Source organism: Danio aesculapii, chromosome 1, assembly GCF_903798145.1.
Source record: "Danio aesculapii chromosome 1, fDanAes4.1, whole genome shotgun sequence".
Lineage (NCBI taxonomy): Eukaryota > Metazoa > Chordata > Actinopteri > Cypriniformes > Danionidae > Danio > Danio aesculapii.
The window spans coordinates 35,515,069-35,542,914 of record NC_079435.1 but is presented as its reverse complement, the minus strand read 5'-3'; the positions used below and the strand labels follow the sequence as shown (position 1 = coordinate 35,542,914).

The following is a 27,846-nucleotide window of genomic DNA, read 5'->3' as shown; positions in this document are numbered from 1 at the left end:
ATTGATTTACAGTAGAATGACACAACAGCATTGCTTTTTTCCCACATGATTCTAGAAGCAGTGGACTGTGGCATAATAAAAGCTCTGCTGCTTTCGTGCTTCATCAACTTCGTATCTCATCAGCAATTGATTGAGCAATCTCATTTCGATTTGAAGGTTTTTCAGATTAAATGTGCTTCATGCTACCATGATATATAATATAAATAGTTTTGTAATTGCATGTAATTAAGATAACAATGAATTCCATGAATTCCACACTCAGTCATATAGTGTCATCAAACTATGCATTTAATTGTTGTGACTGCACATCATCAAAGGCAAAAAATTGCATGCTGTGCCTTCAAATGTATAGTTAACCCAAAAAAACAAAATTTACTCAAACTATTTATTTTTAAGTGGTTTCAAACCTTTAAGAGTTTGAAAACGTTGACTTTATTTTTGAAAATGATTTCTCTTTTTGAACAGAAAAAAGAAACTCAGGATTGTGAAGTGAAGTGTGAGTAAATGATGACAGAATTTCAAGTTTTGGGTGAACTTTACATTTAAAGTCTTTGCTCCCCTACAGTTCCCTTGCCTAGGCTATGACACAACTTATAAAGATGCCAGACTGTGGTGACCATTTCTGCAAAACATACTGATTGTGCAAGGGTTTGAAGGCTGGAAAGAATTACAAATCACATATGTACAATTTCAAGCCATGTTTTATGCGAGAAAATAATATAACAATTGTCATCAGAACAAATATTAAAATGGTCCAAACTGTAAAGGCTAGTAAACAAATTCAGTACAAGTGCTTAAAAAATGCAAGTGTAAGACTTTATTTAAAAAATAAAATAACAAATATAAAAACCAAAGCAAATAATACAATTTATTTTAAATAATATGAAGGCCTTGATAACACACAATGCAATGCTATATAAATACTTTATAGCACTGATATAGCTGTATGCCAGGTTTATGAACTTTAGACAAATATCTTAAAAGTGCTGCTCTAATTTAAAGACATCTTAATGAAAATGCCATATAGTGTTTTCAGTGCTCCTGAAATGTGATTATATTAAATGTCAAAGAACAGGGTAAAAATAAAAATGAAATAAAGTTCATTTTCCAAATGGGATGGTTTTGTTAGGAGGGCTCCAGGGTGGAGGGGGCTCTTCTTGAAGAATAGCCTGTATCCTCTTTTCTTTTCTCTCTTTCTCTTGTTGAAACTCTTTTCTTCTCTGTAAAAAATGACCAGGACCATGTCAATCCAATATAAACATACAGAGGAAAATCAATACATACACAGTATGTTGAGAATAATGTAGTTTAAATATAGATTAAATGCAGTCTCAAAGCATATGAATATCCTTGGTTTAATGCATAACATGGTAAATGAGAACCGACTTCATAGATATATGACTGGCCTGTCCATTTCTCTTTTTTTCTGCTATAATGACAGCAACTGAATGGCAAATAACATTTCACAGAGGGATTGGTTAGCTTGTTGATTTTGTTTAAAGTTGCCATAGAATGAATATGAATATACAGTACCTAAGCCGAATACACCCAAGACATAAGGCATAGCTAAATAATAAGAGTTCAGCAGATGGAAATGGCATACCATAAGCCTCAAACACTATTATTTTCCTCTTTCTAATCTAAATATTGAATGTAAAATTAGATCAAAACACTGACTCTGAAAATCTACCTGGAATCATTAATATGACCGCGTGCATTAATCAATTCATTCAATTTCGTTTCGGCTTAATCCCTCTATTATTCAGGGATCACCACAGCGGAATGAACCACCAACTATCCAGCATATATTTTACGCAGCGGATGCCCTTTCAGCTGCAACCCATCACTGGGAAACACCCATACACTCTCATTCACACATATACACTAAGGACAATTTAGCTTACCCAATTCACCTATTTTGCATGTCTTGTGGGGGAAACCGGAGCACCCAGAGGAAACCCATGCGAACACAGGGAGAACATGCAAACATCACAAAGAAATGTCAACTGGCCCAGCCGAGGCTCGAACTAGCAACCTTCTTGCTGTGAGGCGACTACAATACCCACTGTGCCACCGCACCACCCCTGCTTACATTAAATAACCTTGTATTTACTATTATTTTAAAACCAAAACATGTTTAAGTAAAAGTAAAGAAACAGTTCCATGAAGCAGGTGGCCATGCATGATCATGGAGTGTTCAGAGCTTGCAAAATGTGAGACATACTGATTATAAATGTATTCAGGACCACCACAAAGAAGCATATGTTCTATTTAAATGTATCTTTTGTTAGTTTAACATGTATTTTGTGAAATTTGCTATGTATGTTTGTAATGAGGCAACAGACACATGTGTAGGTTTGCAATGAGGGAACAAAACACATGTAAACTGTTGAATAGAAGTGTTTAATGCATGTTTATTCTTCATACCATTCAAGCCCTAACTGTGATTTTTATGGAATGAAAGTATGCCAATAAACTTTATTAGACTTATCGGTTTACATCTTTTTCTGCCCCTTTTGTTGAAAAAAGTAGCTCACTCACTCATTCTAGCTAAAATAAAGCTCTCTACCACTTAAGTTGAAGAGATTCATTTAAAAGATCAAGGAATCATCTCTATATTTTATCTACTCAATTTTGCACAGATTAGACTCTCTCACGACCTGATGCGGAGAGGCTTATCCATGCCTTTATTGCATCACGATTTCTGTAATTCCCTTTTTGGGGGTTTACCTACAAGTTCTCTCAGAAGATTACAGTATATTCAAAATTCCACTGCACAGGTTCTGACTATGGGATGATAACCATTTTCAAGGTATATCACGGTTTGGAGAAGTCAAGGTTTTAAAACCGCCAACATTTTCTGTTATACCGTTCCAACGGTATATGTAAGATTTTTTATTTTTTTTAAATAATATAAACATATCCGCAGCGTCCGAAATCGTCTACTACTCAGTAGGTACAGCATTTGAATTTGAGTTTACTACTCAACTGATAGAAACGTACGTTCTATACAGTATGAATGTAAGTAGTATGAATGGAGCTCGGATGTACTACGGATGATATTTTGTCATCATCACGTGACATATCCGCATCACTCCCATTCATGAATTTTCTTGCGATGTATCATAGGATAGTGTTGTGTCCATCGGATGCACACTTCATAATCTCGCTGAAACTAGTAGGTCATTCGGGTATTTCTCACATACCGTTTTTTGAATTATATGAATTCGGGCATACCACTCGGCTCCCATAATGTTTTTAGCATACTATATAGCATGGAAGTATGTGATTTCGGATACAGTCATCGTGTTCAAAACAGAAAAAAAGTTATTTAAATTTTTTTACCCAGACATTTAAAAGTAATATATTTTAGAGCAATAATCACAATACCGTGAAAGCATGACATTTTTATCCAAGGTTATCATAACGGTTATCATTATACAGGCCCATGCTTTGTTCTGACAGTTCATCACACCATCATATTACTCCTGTACTTCAACATCTACACTGGCTTCCTATTAAGTCACGGATTGATTTTAAGTCCTTGATTTTAACCTTCAAAGCAGTGCATGGGCTAGCACTTGGTTACATTTGTGACCTGGTGACTCTCGCCACTCCAGCCCGCAGTCTTTGTTCGGCTTCGAGACTTACCCTGTATCAGCCACGCTGTAAACTCAAAACCATGGGTTTTACAGTGCGCCTAAGCTAAAGAATGCACTACCCATCAGTATTAGGAATGCTGCTTCTCTAGACTGTTTTAAGAAACTTCTTAAGACTCACCTTTTTAGCATTGCTTTTAACTTAGGATGATTATTTTTGTTAATTTATAATTTTATGTTATGGTTCACGTTGTTATTGTTTTGTTGTATCTTTTTATTGTTGTGCTGTTTCTGCAATTGTTAGTATTTTTGCCTAGTGGCTCTGAGTCTAAGAAAAGTGCATTACACATAAAATGTATTATTACTTGTATTATTACTCAATTTGTTAAAATGTTATTTGCTATTCGACAACTGAAATATGATTATTTTTTATGTGTGTATTTCAGAGTACAGCATATCACACTATGTGTGTGTCTGTGTGTGTGACTGTCAGGTACTGACAAAAATGCAGAGCTAATTAATATTTACAACCCTTCCAAATTTGGGCAAAACCAACCACATCATACTCAGGCAAACACAGGTTGAAAATGGACCCATAAAACTGTTTTTAGAGAATTTTTGCACTTACCTAACATACAGTGCATCTATAAAAGTATTCATAGTGCTTCACTTTTTCCACTTTTTTTATGTTACAGCCTTATTCCAAAATGGATTGAATTCATTTATTTCCTTAAAATTCTACATACAATACCCCATAACGACAATGTGAATTTATTTTTATTTATTTTTTTGAAATTGTTGCAAATTTATTAAAAATAAAAAACCTGAAAAATCACATGTACATGCGTATTCACAGCCTTTGCTCAATACTTTGTTGATGCACCTTTGGCAGCAATTACAGCCTCAAATCTTTTTGAATATGATGCCACAATCTTGGAACACCTGTCTACTGGGCATTTTTGGTCTCATTAGACCAGAGAATTTTGTTCTGAGAGTCCTTCAGAAGCCTTTTGGCAAATTCCAGGCAGGGAGTGGGTTCCGTCTGGCCACTCTACCATACAGGCCTGATTGATGGATTGCTGCACAGATGGTTGCCTTCTGTAAGGTTCTCCTCTCACCACAGAAGAATACTAGAGCTCAGACAGAGTGACCATCGGGTTACACCTGACTAAGGCCCTTCTCCCCCGATCACTCAGCTAAGATGGCTGGCCAGAAGAGTCCTGGTGCTTTCAAACATCTTCCATTTACGGATGATGGAGGCCACTGTGCTCATTTCAGAGCTTTCAGAGCAGCAGAAATTTTTCAGTAACCTTCCCCAGCCCTGTGCCTCGAGACAATCCTGTCTCTGAGGTCTACAGACAATTCCTTTGTCTTCATGCTTAGTCTGTGCTTTAACATGCACTGTCAACCCTAGGACTTTATCTAGACAGGTGTATGCCTTTTCAAATCATGTATAATCAACTGTATTTACCACAGGCGAACTCCAATTAAGCTGCTGAAACATCTCAAGGATGATCAGTGGAAACAAAATGTGCCTGAGCTCAATTTAGAGCTTCACAGCAATACTTGTGAATATTTGTGTACTTGTGAATTTCAAAAAAAGCTTTTTTCACATTATGGGGTATTGTGTGTGGAATTTTGAGGAAATAAATGAATTTAATCCATTTTGGAATAAGGCTGTAACATAAAAAAGGTGGGAAAAAATTAAGCGCTATGAAAACTTTCCAGATGCACTGTGCATACCTTTAATATCAATATCAGAGAACAATATAATATTGCATTAACACATTCTATAGCACCTTTAAGTAATTTAATTTATTTTGTGTTAGGCTAGTGTCTTTAAAAAGAAAATTGATGTGTGATTGTGAAATAGTTAAGTTAATGCAAGTGGTCTATTTATGATGAAAATTACTATAACCCACCAGCCATTTGTCATACATTTCCAGGGCCATTTTATCTTTTTCATCCTTTTCATATTGCTCCTCCACTTCCTTTATCTTCTGCTTCCTGCGTTCTTCCCGTACTTTCTCTTCAATGACGTCCTTCTTTTTGTCGCTCCTGTGTAATATTTGAAGTAATTACCCAAAGTCATGTTCTGCTCAATGGCACAATTGTAATAGGAGGCTTTACAAAGAGAGCTCATTTACATCTTAATCAATACATAATTGCTGAGTGGCTTGAGCATGTCCAAATGAGAGCTATTTAACAAAAGAGAAAGACTAAAATTAAAGTTCTGTATATTTCAAATGTGACTTTCTTACCATTTAGTGAAAGCAGAGGAGCAGTCCTTCTTTCTGTCTTCTTTCTCTGTGACCTGCTGTAGTTTCTGTTTTCTTTCAGCCTGTTTCTTTTCCCTGATCTTGTCTTTAAGGATACTGTCGTGCTCCTCTTTCCACTTCTCAAAAACCTGCTTTTGGAAATGTTTAGATGTGTAGTGGATAAATAAATAGATCGCTTTCCTATTTGTTTAATAAAGTATTTCTAATGGCCCGTTTCCACTGACTGGTACAGTACGGTACGGGTCGGTACGGGTCACCTTTATCAGGCTTGTGTTTCCACTACCAAGTGTACCCTTTTGGTAGGTGTGGTGTACGACAAAGTTTCAGTTGGTGTCATTCTTACTCAAATAAATGTCTACAATAAAGCTATAAAGGTCGTTCACATATCATATGAGAAGCACTTCTCACAAAACAGATGCTTTATACATATAAATACTTGTGTATAAGTGTTTATTACTAACTTTTCTATGAACATAATTTGATTATAACTGCAGATCAATGACAAAATAGCCTACTATAACATCTGCAATTATATAAAATAAATAAATAAATGCAACATATATGAACACATACAGACCCTTACAGTTTCCGATATGTTTTTTCGCGCTTCACTCTCACGTTTGTCCTTTTCTTTTTTGAAAAGATCAGATGTCGGAGATAATAATGCACGTTATTATCGTCAGCTCAAGAAGTTAATTATATCAAATATAGATGCGATCACGAGCTCCCTGGAGGAAGAGAAAACCGCTCACACTTTTAGTCTTGAAAACAACAACAGGACACGGCAGATTTTGTTCTTCTTGGCTTTGTGGCTGCACTTCAAGACAACGATAAGGTTTGTTTGAGCTCGGGTCATCCATGGCTCGTTATTATATGCATATAGTATTACAATGTAATGTCTCAGCTGTGTATTTAAAACATGGCGGTTCCTTTGTTTTCATTCTGGCTAGCTCCACGAGCTCGTGACGTATCTCTGTAAACAATCAGCGTTCAGCTGTGCGTGTAGCTCCACCTTTTGGTACCCTTTCTCGAGTTTGGTACCCTTTAGAAGGGGTGCTGAAAAAGTTGTACGATACGGTTCGGTTCAGTATGCCTTTTGACAGTGAAAACGGCCATAAAAGTGTACCGAACCATACCGTACCTTACCACTCAGTGGAAACGGGCCATAATAATTGCATCTATAAATATTTTCTATGAAAAACGCGAACCTGTTTTGCTGTTTCCTTTTTTTCTTGTTTTTTATCCATTTCCATTTGTTGTTGGTTGATTAGCTTCTGTTTTTCATTAACTTTTTTTCTTATGACGTCTCGTTTTTTCTCTTTCCAGGCATCGTAAGAGGCCTTTGCATCTGCAGTTTTAGAAAGCTTTTCCTAGAAGGGAAACAATACACATTTAATAAACCCTACAAAGGATTCTATAGATTTTCACTGTATTATCTGAAGAAGAAATTTATATTATATTTATATTATCTTAATTACCTCTTGCATTTTCTCCTCTTTCATTTTCTGTTCCTGCTTTTTTGCCCTCCTATTGATTTCCAAAGTTTCTTCTTTCTTTTTCAGCCATTCCTGTTTTTTTTTTTTTTTTTTTCGAACAAATGCTAGATGCATTAAAATCTTTTTCTCCAATAAAACAATAAAAGTCATTCTCTACTTGTCATCTAATGTAATAATGTTTTAGTAAGCGTCTAACCTGGTAGACAGCTGCTCTTAGTGAATCTGCTGCTTCCGGAACCTGTTGAGCCTCCTGTGTTCTCTGATCCAAAATTTTCAGTGTTCCCAAGTATTTAGACTCTGCTTTATAGGAACGCTTGGACTTTCTGGAACTGGTTGACTGAGAGCTTGAAGGTCTAAAGCCCAAAATATTTCAGTTTCCAATGTTTAATGAGTTTCACACTCTATAGTTGCATGTAAAGTGAGCATTTTTTCCCTCTTTAAAACATTTTAAACAATTAACATTGTATTAAACAAAATAGTTAGAAACAGATACATCTTAGTTTAACATGGTTTGAATGCAGCATGTTTATAATATTATAAATATTATAGCAGTAATTTCTCGCTGACAGTCTAATAGTTAAGTTTAAAAAACAAAATTTATTGCTTAATTATTACAATTACTTTCCATAGTGTATTCAGAAATATCTCTGATTCCATTTAAGTGTTTTTAATCGTGTTATTAGACAAAAGAAAAAGTTACAGGATTGGTGTTCATTTTAAAAATTAAAAGGTCCTGTTTAACTCAAATTTAACGATTAAAGAGTTTTATTTCTATTGTCAATGCGTTGAGATTTATCTGGATGTTTTCCCTGCCTTGTGAATGCATTAACAATGGGTATTTCATAGTATTTCATAAGGATTTAAAGCTTAGCAGAGAAGCAAACCTTCTCACACGAAATGAATCAAACTGACACTCTATGTTTCATGTGATTGCCTGTTTGCTGCAGATGTCACACTTCCAGAAGCACACACTCCTGAGTTAATCCCTGAGCTGACAAAGAGTGTTTATAGCAAGCATTGTGAGTCCAAAACCAGTATTAGACCATCGAATAACAAATTTACTGACCTGTATGTAGTTTTTCTAGACATATGGTTTGGTGTGGTTGATGCTTGTTCAAGGTCACCTTGGGAACTCTCCTGATTGGAAAAAGAGTAAACACTTAAAAATTCTGTCAGTATTAACATAAGTTAATTCACCTTAATTTGTGGGCTACTGCATCATTTAGTAATTATTTAGCTTCTTATTACTGTGCTGAAACATGCCCAATTCTGTGATTTTAAAGAGCACCTATTATGCATTAGAAAAGGTCAGATTTTGGTTTTGGGGGTCTCCAGCAAAAGGATGATGTGCATGCAAGGTCAAAAAATTATATGTATTTATTTTTACCGAATTATCCCAATAACTCCCTAATTTTTTGTTGAGCGAATAATTTTTTTTCTTCAATACAATCCTTTGTGTGATGCTAATCTGTGGTGATCCTGTCATTTGTGGTTGGTTGACCGTGTTTAGTGCATGATAGAAAAAAACTGCAGGTGCAGAGTATATGTGTGAGCCCAATGCAGTTAAACACCAGCATATTGCTCTGTTCTTAAACATAGCACGTAGTAATAACTATGGCACACATTCAGTATTAATAGACACAATGGCAAAAGCTACACTATTTTGAAAATTGACAGCACCACCTCTAAAAACAGCTGACGGTGGCCATAGCAACGGGAAACACCAGAGCATCACAAGCTCAGGGGTTCTTATTGGCACGCCTGCAGCTGGGTGCCTATAATGTTACTGCATACATTACACGATACTGTTACTGCATGTCTAGTAACGGTACTGTATACATTAATAGTCTTTGGTGCTGATCCTTCTTTTAATAAAAAAAGTCCGGTGAATCCCATGTTGCGGGGTAGGTTATTGTATTAATCATTAGAAAAATCACAGGAACAAACACAGCACAGGGTTGGCTTAGCTAAACAGTGGTCTATGATCAGTGTGATCATGCATCTGTGTCATGATGCAATCCCACCCTCCACACTTTGCTAGCGTTTGAAGGGAAAGGCAGGTTCAAGTTTTTCCGGGTCCATATTTGGCAAGGTTTTGATATCAATATGATATCAACACAAAATGGTTAAAGATTTGAATTCAGGATATTTCATATAAACAACTCTGAATCAAGACTTTTTTAAAGAATCAACAGGTTAAACATGGTGCACTTTCAGTATAATGGATGTTTTCTTTCACTTAGAGCTGTGTTACACACTGCATGATAGGTCATTTTCAAAAACCTATAACAGGGACTTTTTAATAATAATGATGATAATAATAATAATAATAAAAAATTTTCACACTTTATCTGACTTACAGGCTTTTCTTCAAAGGATGTAGAACAATTTCTCTCTTTACTCTCTTCTGTGGCAGCTAGAATGAAAATTCCGCACACATACAAAGTTATTAATAACTGTTTAACAATTATAAATTGTCATCTGTCACCAATACTATAAACCAAAATATAATCTCAATACTATTATAAACAATAAACTGTTTTTTTTCACATACCACTGCCTGCAATAGCTGGATTTTCAGATACTTGCTCTGCTGATAAAAACAATCTTTCTGTCATGGCTTGGTCTCCATCAGGACCCTGAAGCACAGTTAAAAAAGAAAGGGTCAAAACATCAGCTTGAACAAGATTAATAATTCTTGTAATTGAAAAACAGATCCCTGCACTTGTGTTTTACTATTTTAAACAGTTTAAATGCATTTTCATTAATTGTATGATTTCTCTTCCTCTGGTTTACTATACATTTTTTTTACCTGTACACTTGTACACTCATTGATAGAGGCTTGACTCTTCTCAGAGGAAGATCTGTTGGAGAAGGCTATAGACATAGAGGATGTGGCTGTTCTGCTGCAGTCTGGGGTTTCAGGCTTTGTTTCCTCTTCTATCTGGCCAGTGTCACACAAATTGCTTGTCTTCTGCCTGGGCTTAGGCCTGGGTGACACATCTTGAAGTAGACAACCTGTTAAAATAAAAGGGTGTTTTATTTGTTGGTTTCTGACATTTCCTATAGGTGATTTAACTGACAAATATCATGCAACCTTCATCAACTTTTCAAAAGTACACAAAGTTTTTCCTGGGTCAAAATGAGATGGAGGTGGTATCCCAATCACAAAATTTTTGCTACTTGCAAAAAATACAGTTTGCACTTTTCTTGTAATCTTATCTCATAAACATTGTCTTATTAAAAAAGGCTAACATTAAATGTAATTAAATACATGGCCAGTCCTGGAGTAAATACAGACTGCCTGCTTGATTTTGTTAAAAGGTGAAGGTGGTACAGTACAAAATTTGATGGAGGTGGCCGCCTCATAATTCTCTACGCAGGAAAAAACCTGACTTTTGAAAGAAGTCTCTAATGCTAGTCAAAGCTTTATTTATTTGAAGCAATAGTACAAAAATACAATAATAATGAATAATAATAATAACAATAATAACAATATTAAAAAAAATTATGTATAGCAGGCAGTACTTCAGTTTTCAGTGTCACAAGAACTTTTAGAAATCTTTCTAATAAAGTGATTTGGTGCTCAAGAATCACTTATAATTATTCTTATAATAAATAATTATTAAAAAAAGAAGAAAAAATGCACAAGTGCACGCACATCACTCTAAATGGGTGCTCAGCAGCAAACAACAAAAAGTGCAAAAATATATTAAAAAAGGCAACAACACCAAAGCTCTAAAACTTAATGCAGCAAAGAAATACAACAAAATATAGCCAAAAAAAAAACTTTACCGAAAAAAAAATATATATATCTTTCAGTTATGAGACATTCTGTCACCACTTTACAATACATAGAGATGAAAGTTGTTAAATGTACAAGTTTTGGGGGGAGATCTTGATAAATTGCTGTTACAAAGAGAAGCCTTTTGGATTTTCACTCTAGATACATTGTCTCTAAGAAGTTCAAATGAGTTTGAGGTTCGTTCTTTTCTTCAATGTTTAATTAGTTGTTTGGATAAAGGTTTTTTGGCTATATTTTGTTTTATTTCTTTGTTATATTTCGTTAAGTTTTTCTTTATTTGTGATGTATTATTAGGGTTTGTTTTTGTATTTTCGTTTTGAATATGTAAGTTGTGTCATTTACTAATGTGTATTTTTCTACTTTTGTTGTGAGGTAATGTATGAGATCATGTGATCCGGAAGTGTATAAAAAGAGCAACATGCTGTGATGAATACTGTTTGTGGAAGAGCCGGTGTGCTCGAAACGTTACATGCTTTGTGATAGCCATTTTAATTTATAAATTGGCATTTTTTGGAGCTTTGGTGTTGCCACCTATTTGAATATAAAGAAAAAAAAGTACTTTTGTTCAGCAAAACTACGTTCAGTTGTTAAACAGTGATAGCAAACATTTGTCATAGTACAAAAGTATTTTATTTAAAACAAATGCTGTTCTTTTGAAAAATAAATAAATAAAATGCTTTCTAACACTGATAATAATAAGCGTTATTTATGATAATTGAGCACCAATAATAACTGATAATAACTTAATATAAAAACTCTACATATTAGAATGATATTGTGACTACTTGTATATATGGCTGCTGAACATTTTTCCATCACAGATATAAATTACATTTTAAAATAATTTTTTTTTTTAAAGAATTTTAAAAAATTGTAATTTTAAAAAGCCCAAACTAAAAAACTAGTAAAGCTATTTGAACTGTACTGTGCTGTCAAACAAATGCAGTCTTAAGAATTTGAAACTTAATTTTACATTTAATAACTTAGCAAAATTTTTAAATGTTTGGTCTAACCTGCTGACAGCTTTGACTTAACACTTCTTTCCCTGGGTTGAGGAACAGGCACTTCATCATCTTTCTCGATCTTCCGGTTGTCCTCATCTTTTTCTGAAGGCAATGGCACTGGACTGTCCCACTGTGACCCTTCTGATGTAAAAGGGATGGACGAATCCCACTGACTGTTCTCAGAGTTTAGTGGCAGTGGAGATTCTGATAGGCTCTTCCTCATCATAGAAGATTCTGTCTGGCTCCTCAGCCACACTGCTGATTTCGACTGTTCATCATTCTGGAGTAAAGTGGACTCAGGTACATTTTTGTCAGATGAAGAGGAAAAGGGGGAATCCGATTGTTGATTTTTCTCTGGAGTGTAAGAATTGCTTGGACTTTGAGATGAATTCCTGGACTGGCTGGAATGAACAGAACTACGCTGGCCATCTGCATTTCCTGCTGAGTTTGACTGTTCAAAGTGTAGAGGTGAGCTGGTCCTTTTGGTTTTCATGAAAGAGACTTTTTTGGGTTTGACATTTTCCTCTTCATCGTCTGAAAGCATGAAATCGTTGATTTTGCCCTTTGTCTTCATAGCTTTAAATCTCTCCTTTTTCTGCTTTTGTGTTTTAATAAGTGTGTTGAGTATATCTGCGGAAACAATTCCAACATTTAAAGTCAAGGTAAAAACAATGTGTAAAGCTTAAATATTTACCACACGCTATATATATATATATATATATATATATATATATATATATATATATATATATATATATATATATATATATATACAGATAAGTAATTGAATATTTTTTGTAATTTAATGTGAAACACATGATTTATGAAAATTACTAGACATAACTAGATTCTAGATTTTGTTTTTGTAATTTTCAGAAATCATGTTTTGAGTATGGAAAATTAGCAAGAACAACAACAAAATAACTCTAAAAACGGTGGTTCTTTTATTATTTTGATAATTAATTCTTCATATGTCGTGTGAGATAAACTCCTTTAATGTAATTTAAACAGAATGTACCTACCGTCGTCATCATCACCTTTAACTTTACAGTCTTCTTCATCGTCATCATTTTCAAAGTCATCAGAATAACTATGCCTGTGTGCTCTAGCAGACACAGCTTTCTTTAGCTCGTCCTAAAATTCAACAAAAACAGCAACACAACAACAACAACATGTACGTATAATGCGTCATTATGACAAAGTCTGATGTTTCTAGCGCGTTAACGTTATGTTACCTGAAAAGTTGTTCTTCTGGATGTTTTGGGGCTTTTTGTGTAAGCAAGCGTTGTGGAAACAGGTTCGTCGTCCATCTTATCAAACATAATGTTTAAATATTTGTTGTTTAACGTTACAAAGTAATGTGCTCTTTTAAATGTTTTATTAAAACACCAAACGTTCAAATAAATAAAACCTACCGTAACACCCAAAGAAACGAGAGGCAGCCAGTGTTTTCAGCTCATCATGGACGCCATTTGTTTATGCGAGTTACCAAAGCAACAACCGGATGAGCTTACGAAACCTACTACGATAAAGGCTGAGCTTCACCGACGGCGTAGAGATGTTGCATTGTACGCTTCCTGTCGATTACTATATGGCAAACCATTTTTACATTAAATACCGAAGCTTTACCAGTTAATCGACATCTGAATTTATCAACAGAATATATGGAGCTAATATTCATGATATTCATGTGGATATTTTAATGTTAAAGAATTTTAAATATTTTGAGCAGGGCATGCTTTGAATTTGTTTAGCCTAATGTTATGGTCCATACCAAACTCTGTATCAGACTAAAGGTAAGTAACAAAACTATTGTAATTTCGTTAAAAATGATTTTCCAATGCTCTCACTGTTGTACAAATTTTACTACTTGTACAAGATTAATAGTAAATTTGACTGTTGTACAAGATTACTACTTTTGAAATTTAGTAGGGGAGAGTGGGGTAAAGTGAGACACTTTTTTACATTTGCTCCCCTGTTAGCGAGTTAAATTATATATCAGTAAAATGTACACATTTTTCATTAGTTCAGAATGTTTTCTAGCAGACTGTATTTAGGATAAAGGAAAGTGAAAATATGATTGTTTTAAAAAAAGTTGTCGTGTCTCACTTTACCCCAGCTACGGGGTAAACTGAGACAGACCGAAATAATCAAAGGGGTGAAGTGAACCAACCGGGGGTTATCTGATCCACTTACTTTTTCCACATTAAAACTACCATAACAACGCATGTTGTAAGAGTGACAACCACACATTTCAAAACTAATGTCTGACTGGTCAATTATGGACTGGGGATTGGTCAAATAAGCACATTTGTTTTTCTAAACACTTGAAAGTAACTCTGAACAAAAGCAAATACAACAATCTACTTCAAACTTTTTGAATTTACATTCTAATGATGGATAGAACCAGCTAGATTAGAACACAATTTGGGGGGTCAGAACACAGGGCCCTTAGAGCCAGCTATAGTATACAGTATAGGGGTCAGAGAAACGGACAATCAGAACCAGATATAACAGCTTGGGATTCAGGACACATTACTAGACCCACCTGGATTAGAACATCAGCCTACTGTCATACTCTACAACTCCCACTCTTTTGCGTTTCCTTGGATTCTTCTTAAAAATTGTGCATGAACCTCGTCGCCAACCTAATTTCACCCACATGTTCCTGGATTAACATCTATGTTGATCCTTGAACAACATCAGAATTAGGGGTACGTTTACCGTTTATGTTCAGTTTAGGCTTATGGTTACGTTTATGCACTTCTACTTGATTGTTATCCAACTATTATTCCCCTCTGATTTTGGGAGTAATTTACAGTTATGATTGAGTTTAGGGGTTGCTTTCTTTTTTTCGATTTTTCTTTTTACTTGCTATTCTTTTGCTTTTTCCTGCTAGTTTTTTTTTTCTTTCTTTATAGGTCTTTTTAATTGTCACACGGTTTCATTTGGATTGGGTTCTGAGACGATATTTGAGAGTGGTAGCATTTCATGAGGAGACTTTACCCCATAGCATTTGTCTCACTTTACCCACCGCCACATTTTAGAAAAAAATATATATTTTTAAGCAATTCAGGCTAATCTTCAGCTAGCATAATCACATGGTTTTATATGTTGATAGTTCATCAACATTTATGATATGTTTTTCTACCTGAATCAATTTACTATGGCACAACAGTTGATTAAGTCCACAGCACCAGGAATTCCTGTACTTCATGGTAGAGGGGAAATGGAAGGGGCTTTAAAACAAAATTGTTTTATATGAGTAATATATAAAATCCATTGCCTAGATACAGGGGGTGTCTCACATTACCCCGTTCACCCCTAGTAGGGTTACCCCCACATTACTAGCCTATAGGGTATATGCCGAGCTGTTGTTCCCATACTGATAAACTTCCGGTGACCGGTTATTGTGAGTTTTTTTCCATTTTATACGATTCCTTTTACAGCATCGATGTTGTAATGTAATTAAAATACAAGCATTTAAACGTAAAACGAGACAAAAAGCCGTTTACTCGCACACGCCTATCAGAATTTGATTATACTGGGGTAAAATAAACGCTCATATTATAGACATGGCAGGGAAAAATGTAATTTCATGCAGTGCTTCTTGTACAATCTGAGACCCACTTTATATCAGATATCACTCATCCTGTGGAGATTACTGATTTTTAAAGAAAACGTGACGATTTTGCAATTGCAAACAGTTCACCGGAAGCGCTTAACCCAGGTTATGGGCAAATTAAAAGTCCTATTAGCATGCTTCGGCATATACCCTATTGTGATTGATTAAGTCCCATTGATGATACTTATTAATTTAATTTATATTTTAAATATATATTTTAGTTTTGCTATGTATGTCAATGAATGCTTTCCCCCAACATTCTTCAGAATATCTATTTATGTTTAATAAACAAAAGAAGTTTACAAAAGCTTAGAACCACTTGAGTGTGAGCAAATGGTGAGGAAATTTTCATTTTTGGTGAACTATCCCTTTAACATTTTGCATGGCGGTACCAGAACTGAACTGTAAAATTAAATACCAATAATGGCCACCAGAGGGAGGTAGACATCGTAAAAATGTCCCTGCATGACCTAAACATAAACATTTAACCGAGCTCGCTTCAAGGTCACGGACAATGAAAAACGACATGCTTTTTGTTGTGTTTTAATTTTATTGATAAAACTGTTTTGTTTCTGGTTTTTATCATGAATATCTTGTTTTTTATTTTTACCACAATACAAAAGTGGGTCTTTTTTAATTGTCAATTGTTAAACACTGTTTAGTTTTATATTAAGTTATATGAATCATTTTTTTCAAGCCAGTGGTTCATGTTTCTCTACCTATATTATTGTGAATATTTACACTTTTTTTGTAATATTCTTTTTCCTTTTTTACTTATCCGTTCATTTATTCATTTAGCACTGTCTGTGATATTAATCACAGCTCTCATCAGCTGTGTATACACAGCAGCTGCTTAAAACACTTACACAAACTATTATACCTCGAAATGATTTCCATTACATCATTAATATTGTACCTAATTAGAATAGAACATTAATAACATGACAATGTAATGAAATACTAAAATAAATAAAAAAATAAATAAATAAGAGACCACTTCTAACTTATTTGTTCTCTGCACTGTAAAAAAAAAGTTGACTGAACTCAAAATGGCAACTTGCTGCAGCTTTTTTGAGTTGACTCAACTTTCAACCCAAGTGCTGCACTTGACTCGATTTAAGTTGAGCTAACACAAAAAAGCTCTGCAGAAAGTTGTCTTATGATTTTAAGTTGAGTCAACTTTTTTACAGTGTGTATTTGTCAATAATAAGCCTATATGTTTTAAAGGCCTATATGTTTTAAGTAAAATGTTCATTTGTGTTTAATTGATAAAATACAGATAACGTGTCTTCAAAATTATTGTCATTTAGATCCTTTTTTTGCAAAAAAAAAGACAATATGTTCAGTACAAAAATACCACCTTTTTAGATCTTGTATAATAACATATTTACAAAGGTTTATATAATGTATATACAGTATTTCATTATTACTTTGCTTAAAATGGTGAGTGAACTTGTAACTTGAAACTGTTCAGTTGACAAAACTTAAATTTTGTAATTATGCACATTTACTTAATTATTTTAGGACAGGAGCTTTATTCATTTTTTGAAGCCTACTAATCGCTTTGAAAGCAATGGGTTACACATATGAAAAAAAAATGTGCATGTACAGTTGAAGTCTATTTTTTTTATTTTTTAAAATTAACTAATGGCTACCCATACTTGATATTGCTCAATTAACCTACAACCTTTCAATTACAAGTCCAACTGCCCATAACCATTAGGCCACAACTTCCAACAAAGAGAATATATTTTAAAGACATTTTTAAAGATAATAGTTTTAATAACTAATTCCGAATAACTAATTTATTTTGACTTTGCCGTGATGTATATTTCTCTTCTTATTTGGAAGGCAAACTAGGCAAGTTAAGTTTATTAGGCAAGTTTTTGAATAATAGTATATTAGTATATTAGAATAATAGTATGTTCTGTAACCAATTGAAAAAATGATTGGAAATAACCAATTGGAAATAATCTAAGGGGCTAAAAAATTTTGCTTACATTTTAAAAAGCTTTATTTTTAAGTTATGAACTGATTTTATTCTAGCCAAACTAAAAGAAATATTAATAAAAAATAATAATATAGGAAATACTGAAGAAAAAAAAACTTCCTTTGTCTGTTAAACATTACTTTGGAAATATTTGACAAACAATAAAAATTTCACAGGCAGGCTAATAAATTATATTTCAACATTGGGTGTGTGTGCATACACATTTTTTTAGAACTTGATGCAAATTAAGATTTTTTCTCATGAAGAGTTTATTTTGTTTCTGGAGTCCTTACTGTTAACAGGAGTGCCCATTATCTGACCCTGAGGCATCCATTGTTTTTGCTTTCAGTGAGGTTCTGGTCAGTTGGTGGCAACTCATGTGTGAAAATGAAGTCACAGTTTGAGTCTGATAAAACTGTGCAATCTTATACTGAAATATAACAATGGGATAGAGCTTGTAAGGGGAAAAAAAAAGCACAGACACAGCATCCTATAGGGTTAAAATTATTGTCAGCAAATATATAATCCAGTCACATTTAAAGGTAACCTATTTTACCCCTTTTACAAGATAAGGTAAAACTTTGGTGTCTCTAGAATGTGTCTGTAAAGTTTCAGTTTAAATACCCATCAGATTATTTATTATACAATAGCTAAAATTATTTTGCTGTCTGATGACAATATAGCCGGTGGCTTTAAGGGTCACGAAACACCAAAACCGATTTTTTTGAGCTGTTGACAGTCATATATGTGTCCTACGCTGCTATAAACAATATTAGGACACATATATTTCACCAAAAAAAAGGGAAAATTGGTTGTTTATGTGTTATTTTGAGCAAATTCGTTCTTCCGGTTTGAAACAAATTTTTTAAGCTGCGTTACGGCCATGAGATCTTAGCGTGTATTCCAGCGTGTAGACTGGCTGTCTGTACCTGGGAGTACTTTGTGACGTCTCTGAGTGTGCTTCATTCATTTATGAGAAAGACTTGGTTCAAACCTATCAGCGCGCTCTATTGTTTATGCAGTGCAACTTCATTAATATGCATGATAGCTTCGAAGACTTTTTACCTGATACAGTGTTCAGACGGCAGAGAGATGCCACGTTGTGTTGCCAAAACAAGTGGAAGAAAAACAAGAACAGTTTGGAGACACTGGTTGTCAGTGTTGTGTTTATTAATGTGCTGCAACAAAGGTTTGGTTTTCATTTTGCCGCTATGAGAGCGCAGCTGGACTCACATGAGGATTACAGTGCATGCGACGCGAGACAAAAAGATGTCTCTAAAGAACTTTTTTTACCTAAGAGCTTTTCGCATCTGGAAATGGTAAAATCCTGATTTTCCGCTTGTCTCCTTTTAATAAAGACGCGGCTCCAGTTGGTGTTGATTGTCCTGTCTCTACAGATTTGGTAAGTGTGTGTGATCAGTGGCCTTTGTTCATTCAGATATCATCAGCAGTACTCTTTCGGTGTTTAAAGATGGACCTTAGTCAAAATTATTTAGTTACTAAGTTTACAGTACGTTAATATCACTACAATATTATGGACTGAAAGAGCCACTGTAAATGCTGCTCTCCGAGTGTAAACATCGCAATCAAACTATTACCGTCGTGTTGAATTTTTGCCGCATTTTGTCTATACACACACACGGCTTTCTGACGCTACCTACCCAGTGCATCTAAGTTACAGAGAAATGCGGCAGGTTTTTTTTTACTCTTATATGACGTGCGGTATCAAACATTCCACAGTCACTGTCTCCCCTGCATCTGTGTGTTTGTTTTGCCACTGTAAAAAAATTGTGAGACTGATTGGCTGTATGAAATATTGTACATTTGCTATTTAACGTTGGCAGAAAATACCATGTGAACGTGTGTCTCAATTCACAGTACTTAGGAAAAATGCGGAGGTTTTTTTTTTTTAACTTATACGACGTGCGGTATCAAACATTCCACAGTCACTGTCTCCCCTGCGTCTGTGTGTTTGTTTTGCCTCGGTGTAAATCAACGCATGCCCAAATGTAAACTCCCATTTTCATCCAAATCCTTCTCCCTTTCCCTCCCCCGACACTTCCACCTAAACAGAGCTAGACACACCCACTTTCCTGACTTTTTCCAAAGTAGAGGTGTGAAAACACCCTGTTGAGACAGGGGGGTTTCATGGCCCTTTAAATCCAAATGAGCTGCTTCTCCCCACCCACCGCTCCAACATGTATGTCTGCTTATTCTCGTGCGTAATGTTACAGTGACAGAGACAGTCATGGATGAAGCTGAAATAAGGTCACTAATCAAAAATACCAAGTAAGTTTATTTGATGTATTTACGGGGGAGTCTATTCAAACCTTTCTGAAATGATGAGTCACACACTAATGCCTTTTGCAGTACACACACAGGTATACTGTATATGCGCATTTACTGACACCATGCGGATGTGGTGATTATAGCAGTTAAGAACTACATAGCGATGATACTTTCTTTACTACAAACATGCTGTGTTTTTAAATTGTTTTAAATTTATAAAATTAAGTATTGAGGTGCAGCTGACCACAGAGACGTGTAACATTTTTTAGTCACAGTTTCTTTGCAAAAAATGTTCTGTGGACATGTGTATACATGTGATTATCGAGACATGGCACGTCAATCAATTTGGTGGGGGGGAAAACCTGCATTCACAACAACTACAGTCACGTTGCAGTCAGCCTCAAAATCACTAAGATTTGGGTCCTATTTTAACATCAGGAAATTTTAAAAAAGAGACTTGTTGGGTTTATTTCATTCCAATATGGCAGTGGACACACCTACACACAGTTCTATCCAAACAGCTTACAAAAGTTTATTTTCATCGTAGGTGCCCTTTAAATAATTAATTTATTTAGGCTTTATATAGTCTCTACTTTAATTAAACTCATCCAACATAATGTAAAAGACTACCCTGGCTTTACGCCCATGTCTTGCTGTAATCATTTTCACATGGAGAGTAAAGTGCATACACAGAAGAGCATCAGTGGCCTAAGGCAACATGGAGGAAACCCACTTACGCCATCTACTTACTCCAGCAGCCGTGCCCATCAGCTGTTACACAAAAAAAAAATTGTGTGGTTACACAATACAGTCTCACACCAGCCTTTCTGTGTCCGACTATAATTCTTTTTTACGCATGTGTCATTGTACACACACACATATATATATATATATATATATATATATATATATATATATATATATATATATATATATATATATATATATATATATATATATATATATATATATATATAATTTTTTTTTCAACTTTTCTAAAACATAGAAGATTATTAGAACATTATACTCTTTGGTCTCCCTTAATAACAACACATCTGATAAACCAGTAATCTGAAAGAATAATGCATAGAGAATAACCTGCCCAAAAGGTTCCTCTGACCTGAGATCTGGGTCAAACATACCTTCCCTGTTCTTTCAGGGAAAAATAATCATGCCACAGTATGGCACAAACTCTTTTTAAATTTAGCAATAGATTTCTGTTTGAACGAGGAACTGCGGGTACTAGTTGTCAGGTTCAATAGACCTGCTTATGTAAGTGTAACCAATTGATTTGGAATTGAAGCTACTTTGGCAGTTGAAACTTGGAAAGTTTTAAATACTCAAGCTGTGAGCTACAACAAATATAGATGTTCCTATTAAGTGGAAGAGACTTCTTAATGCCTGTGGTTTGTTTGAGTTGTGAGCTTATTGCTGGTTTGTGTCAAATAGAAAAAGGGGGATAATGGAAAAAAGATCAAGTTGCTGGAAGATGCTTTGCACACCAACACAGCCTCAAATGGTTTTTGTCAATGAAATATAAAGCTATAAATAAATTTGGTTCTGGAGTTGTAGAAAGTATTGGAAGTAAGATGCAGTAAAATGGAATACAGTTTATGTGTGTTTGTGTGGGACATAAGAATAGGACGTGTGTTTGGATATAACTCAGTTTTTTTTTTTACCACACTTCGTTATTATTGTTCATTTATTAGTTTGCTGGAAATTAGAAGTGAATTTAGAAATAGTTTTAAAACAAATCTTTGCACTTAACAAACAAAATTAAATATGTAGGCTAATAGATGTGTTCAGTAGAGTGAGTACAACACTGTTTTCTTACCCACGAAAGTAAAGGAGTAAAGTTAAGTGTAAAAATAAGGAAAAGAGAAAGTAAAGGGGCAGAATGGAGGAGGCTCGTTCTTTAATCTTGCTGCAGATGATCTGTTTAACTCATTCAGCATTCAGTTTTACCACTTACAAAGTCCGCCATGTAAATAGCAAATGCACCACGGCGTGACACAACTAACTCTCAAAGGGAATGGGAGATGAGACTCTGATTGGTTTAATGCACGTTATGCTCAAAACACACCCATAACTCATTAAGAGAATAAGCACAACCCTGTTAGACCATGTGCCACGGTGCAAAGCGTATTTTTCTGTCCTTAAAATAGCAAAAGTGGATTTGGACACGCCCTTAAGGCTTTTGCACCATGCGCTTTAGACTTTGCACATAGATCATTAAAATAGAGCCCTCTATGTTAATCAACCAGTCAGAATCAATAAAGAAAGAATGAAAGATAAAATTAATGATTGATTGATCATCACCATTACAATAAAGATGTTCAAAAAACACGATTGACAGACTTTATTGTTTTAAATGCCCATTGTAATAAAATACAATTTCTACTTTTTTAAAAGCTATATGTTTACTTAATAAAAAATTTCACTATCTGTTAATCCTTCAGAGAGACTTAATCACTTAACATCCCGTTGTAATAAATAAATAAATAAATAATCATCTGTATTAAAATTACCATATACAAAATACATGATTAACAGACTTGCTTCAAATCTCTGTTGTTATGAAATATAATTTGAATATAACATATTTAATATATATTAAATTTATAATTCATATAATTTTATTAATTATAAATATATATGTGACACATTACCAGCCATAAGTGTTATGTCACATGAAAGATGAATCCATTGACTTTCTATTTATGTACAGTTTAGGATATGGCAATATTTATCCAAGATACAACTATTTGAAAATCTGGAGTAGGAGAGTTCAAAAATGCTCAGAAAACTGCCTTTATATTGTATAAATGAAGTGCTATGCATATTACAAATTAACAATTGAGGTTTTAAATACTGACAGTGGGAAATTTACAAAATGTCTTTGGATACTTGTCTTTACTTAACATCCTAATGTTTTTTGTCATAAAACATAAACATAGATTATTTTGACCTATACATTCTATTTTTGTCTATTTCCAAAATATGCACATGTATATACACATATATAATTTAATATAATATAAAGGGTCACATATAGTGTATGTGTACTGTGGCAAGCCCAGATTAATAAAAGGACTAAGCTGAAAAGAAAATAAACGAATGTATGAAACTACTCCAAATGAAGATCAAAATTTGAGAACACCAATTTTCCTAAATTTCAAGGTCAAAGCAATTTGAATATCTCTTTGAGACATATTTCATTAGTTACATTCTAAAGCACAGTGTTAAAAAAGCTTAAATTATTTGAAAAAAAGAACACTGACTAAAATTGGAAACCACTTTCAGATGATTTTATTTATGTTAATCTGTCATCTTGTGATCATTTCCTTAAATATGACAAACCCTGTTTAACTGACAGCCTAACCTTCCAGTTTTCACTGCTTTTCTAACATATTGATTTACTGCTGCATCTGTGAGAATACAGCATCTTTACAATGTCACTAATTCACTCAAGCGCTCCCAGAAGGCTGCTCATCTTCGAAAGACAAATGCATGAGAGGACAATAAAATATGGAGAATCTCAACGGGCAATTTATTCAACACTGCAGCTGGAATTGCTCACCAGTTCAGCTCTGAACAGCATAGGGAGCTGATACAGCTTAGAGAGCTAACCCCGCCCCTAACCCTACCCCTCACAGTTACATGACTAGTTCTGTTGAATGCATGAGTCTGAGACTGCATGTCTAGGACTACATGTCTCAGCTTGCATCTGCAAGTCTGCAGCCAGTCACTATTTTAGTCAAGTCAAGTCATCTTTAATGAAAAATAATAAAATAAAAGCAATGAAGCATTAACAATATTTCAGATTGTGGAACATTACAGTACATCAGAGATAAACCGTTACTCCGCAGAAAGAACCAACAGCTTGAATTACCATTGCTGAGGAGCATGTTGTATGGCCAGAGACACAATCTAAAATTCACTTTAGTGAAAGCAAGTTTAATTATGGAGAGTCTGATAGGAATCATTTAGTTTGCTGTCAAACACACTGAAAAGAATTTAGTGAACAATGAAGAAGGAGGTGTTTGATTTGCCATATACAGTTAAACCGAGCATCATAATGGGGAAGAAAGGTGCTTTACGTGACTTTGAATGTGGCATGGTTGCTGGACAGGCTAGTCTTGAGTATTTCAGAAACTGCTGATCTACTGAGGTTTTCAAGCACAATCATCTTTAGGGCTTACAGAGAATTGTCAGAAAAAGAGAAAATATCCAGTGAGTGGCAGTTCTGTGGGTGCAAATGCCTTGTTGATGCCAGAGGTCAGAGGAGAATGGCCAGACTGGTTCAAGCTAATAGAAATGCAACAGTAACTCAAATAACCACTCGTTACAACCGAGGTCTGCAGAAAACACATAACACATCGAACCTTGAGGCCGATAGGTTACAGCAGCAGAACCCTACACCTGATGCCTCTCCTGTCATCTGAGAACAGGAAACTGATGCTACTATTCACACAGGCTAACCAAAATTGGACAATAGAAGATTGGAAAAGCGTTGCCTGGTCTGATGAGTCTTGATTTCTGCTGCAACAATTGGATAGTAGGGTCTGAATTTGGCATCAACATGTAAGCATGGATCCATCCTGCCTGTATCAATGGTTCAGGCTGGTGGTGGGGGTGTGTAATGGTGTGGGGGATTCTTTCATGGCACACTTTGGGCCCATTAGTACCTATTGGCCACAGAAAAATCACCCTGCAACCTCACTGAAGCTAAGCAGGGCTGAGCCTGGTCAGTACCTGGATGGGAGACAACATGGGAAAACTAGGTTGCTGTTGGAAGTGTTGTTAGTGAGGCCAGCAGGGGCCGCTCAACCTGTGGTTTGTGTGAGACCTAATGCCTCGGTAAAGTGAAGGGGACACTATGCTGTCAGTGAGCACCGTCTTTCAGATGAGACGTTAAACCAAGGTCCTGACACTCTGTGGTCATTAAAAATTCCATGGCATTTCTCGTAAAGAGTAGGGGTGTAACCCCGGTGTCCTGGCCAAATTCCCTCCATTGACCCTTACCATCACCATGGTCTTCCAATCATCCCCATCCAATGAATTGGCTCTATCACAATCTCTCCACTCCCTCTATGGTGTGGTGGTGCGCACTGGTGCTGTTGTCATGTGGCTGCCATTGCATCATCCAAGTGACTGCTACACACTGGTGGAGGTGTGGAGAGACCCCCCTCATGAATAGCCGCGTTTCCACTATCGCGCCTAAAGCGAGCGAGCCAGGGCGAGCCAAGGCCAGTCGCGTTTCCACTATCACTTCCGGGGCGTAATCGGGCCAAAGCGGGGCTTCCTTGGGGCCAGCGTCCGGCCTTTTTTGGCCCGCCGAATACCGTGGGCCAAGGAGGGCCAACTGGGGCTTCGGGGCGGGGTTACGTACAAAGGCGGAGTTTTCCTGTCAGGTAAAGAGGAGACAAGATGCTTTCTTCCCTAACATTTGTTTTGCTATCGCGCTTGATCAACTCACTAAGAAGAAGAAAAAATGGATATCTGTGTTCGAAGTAAATGCCGCCAAACTCGAATGTCCTTATCCAGGGATCGCTGTCTGGCCTTACACCAACAGACCACAAACAGTAAAAAAGCAATCGCTTCGGTGTTCTCCATCTTCCAGCTCTCGTAGTGATGCCAGGTTGTGTTTGTGGTTATAATTTGAGTTTTTTGTTCCCGCTGAAGTGGGCGGGTTGTGTGACGGGTTGTGTGACGTTTGATTCGGGGGACGTTCTGGGGGCGGTGTTTGCGTGACGCGCTGCGAGCAACTAGCCCGACAGTGGACACGCGACATGATTTCGGCCTCATTTCTCAACCTCCCGGGCTGTTGTCCCGGCCTGGCCCGATTAAAGCCCTGGCTCGCACTGGCCCGATAGTGAAAATGCGGCTATTGTGAAGTGTTTTGGGTATATGGCCATACATATTATACGCGCTATATAAATACACAACACCACAGCCTATCTGAGATTTGTTGCTGACCGTGTCCATTCCTTTATGACCACAGTGTACCCATCTTCTGATGGCTAATTCCAGCAGGAAAATGCACCATGTCATAAAGCGCGAATCATCTCAGACTGGTTTCTTGAACATAACAATGAGTTCACTGTACTCAAATGGCCTCCACGGTCACCAGATCTCAATCGAGCACCTTTGGGATGTGATGGAACAGGAGATTCACATCATTAATGTGCAGCTGACAAATCTACAGCAACTGATGCTATCATGTCAATATGGACCAAAATCTCTGAGGAATAATTCCAGGACTTTATTGAATCTTTGCCTCGAAGGGTTTAAGGCTGTTCTGAAGGCAAAAGAGGGTCCAACCCAGTACTAGTAAGGTGTACCAATAAAGTGGCTGGTGAGAGTATCTTGTAGGCTACAGATACATCCGTAAATGCAAATCATCACCTTGGAATTATAAAGTTCTATCTGCATTCTGAAAGATTATGAGATATTGAGCTTTAAAGTTCTTGCATTCCATTGTTTTTCAAAATAAAGAGTCCTAAAATGTAAACAACTTATAAAGAAAACATCCCAGAATGTAAATAAGTTGTCATTTAATAAGAATATGTCAATAACTCAATTTTGACAAAAAACAAATGTCAGATAGAAACTTATTATTCAAAGCTGACGAAATGTCAATAATTTCTACAACCATGGGGCTCCTTCCCTGCGTTCATTACAATGAGCTGTTACACAGCAAAATGAGTAAAGCCAGAGATCAAAGGAGAGCAGTGTGAGAGACTAGAGATATTCGTGTGAAGAACAGAAAATCAGCATTTTGATTGACAGTTCAGTGTTACTATTGAAATTCTCCAACCTGACATCACCTGACACCTACTACACAACACGCACACCATCCCTTTTGCTTTGAAATGCATTCAGTTCATCAGTGGAAACACTCCCGGCGGACTTGCCATTTATAAATGGTAATTCCTGAAGAGATAAAGAGAATCCAGCCAGGGCAGAATGGGGATGATTAGAATATCAATGTCTTTACTAGATGCAGAGCAGATGTCAGTGCCAATTTGTCCACAGCTTTTAGAGTAGTGGGTCTCGAGTCTAATCACACTTTTGTATCTTCGTTATTTAACACATTTAACGCTGAGCTGAAGAGGTGTTAAAGAGTCTATGCTGTGAATTTCACATAATTATGAAAAAGCGTTTAGTTGGTCCTGATAAGCGCTCATTGTCACAGTTGTAAACATGACAGCATCTTTCTTAATGAGGTTTGATGTCATGATGATTGTTTTCAGGCAGACTTTTAAAAAAGCAACACACATGTTTTAGAGAAATCTTGCAGATTTCAACCAATTAAATAATGAATCTCCCAAAGTATATTACATTTAGTTTGCCTTATGTGTCAGATATTAACCTAATGGTTTTTAGGCAATGGGCATGACATTTAAAACAACATAGAATTAAAAATCTTTAAGAGTAATCACATTAAATTTATATTTAGTCATTTAGCAGATCCTTTTTAGTCTTTTAGAAGAGGCAGTGCACACAAGAAGTGCTAATTATATAGGAAATTAACTTAATTATTAATCATCTTTAAAGAGCTAGGAACTTTTAAAGCTCACAACAAAACTGTAGCCTGTGCTTATAGTAAACTGAATATTAATATTTATAAGTGTGGATCATTGCTATAACCACCATTTGTGATTTTAATTGGCCTTTATACATACTGTGCAAAATTGTGTAAAAAAGCAGAATAATTTTGAAAATATAGGTGCTGAAAAATTAACAAATAAAAATC

The 27,846-nt window shown here is 35.6% G+C and overlaps 1 protein-coding gene across 1 annotated transcript; it reads right to left on the bottom strand.

Moving 5' to 3' along the window:
* Positions 1–469: 469 nt before the first annotated feature.
* map9 (microtubule-associated protein 9) lies at positions 470–13,689 on the bottom strand. Its single transcript, XM_056479448.1, has 14 exons — positions 13,599–13,689; positions 13,419–13,493; positions 13,206–13,317; positions 12,193–12,813; positions 10,187–10,392; positions 9,929–10,013; positions 9,735–9,790; positions 8,441–8,511; positions 7,571–7,727; positions 7,357–7,446; positions 7,087–7,248; positions 5,861–6,006; positions 5,522–5,657; positions 470–1,220 (listed from the first exon to the last, which is right to left on the bottom strand). The coding sequence occupies exons 2-14, from the start codon at positions 13,491–13,493 to the stop codon at positions 1,101–1,103; spliced, it is 2,037 nt and encodes a 678-aa protein (XP_056335423.1). The 5' UTR covers positions 13,599–13,689; the 3' UTR covers positions 470–1,100.
* Between the last annotated feature and the right edge of the window lie 14,157 nt (positions 13,690–27,846).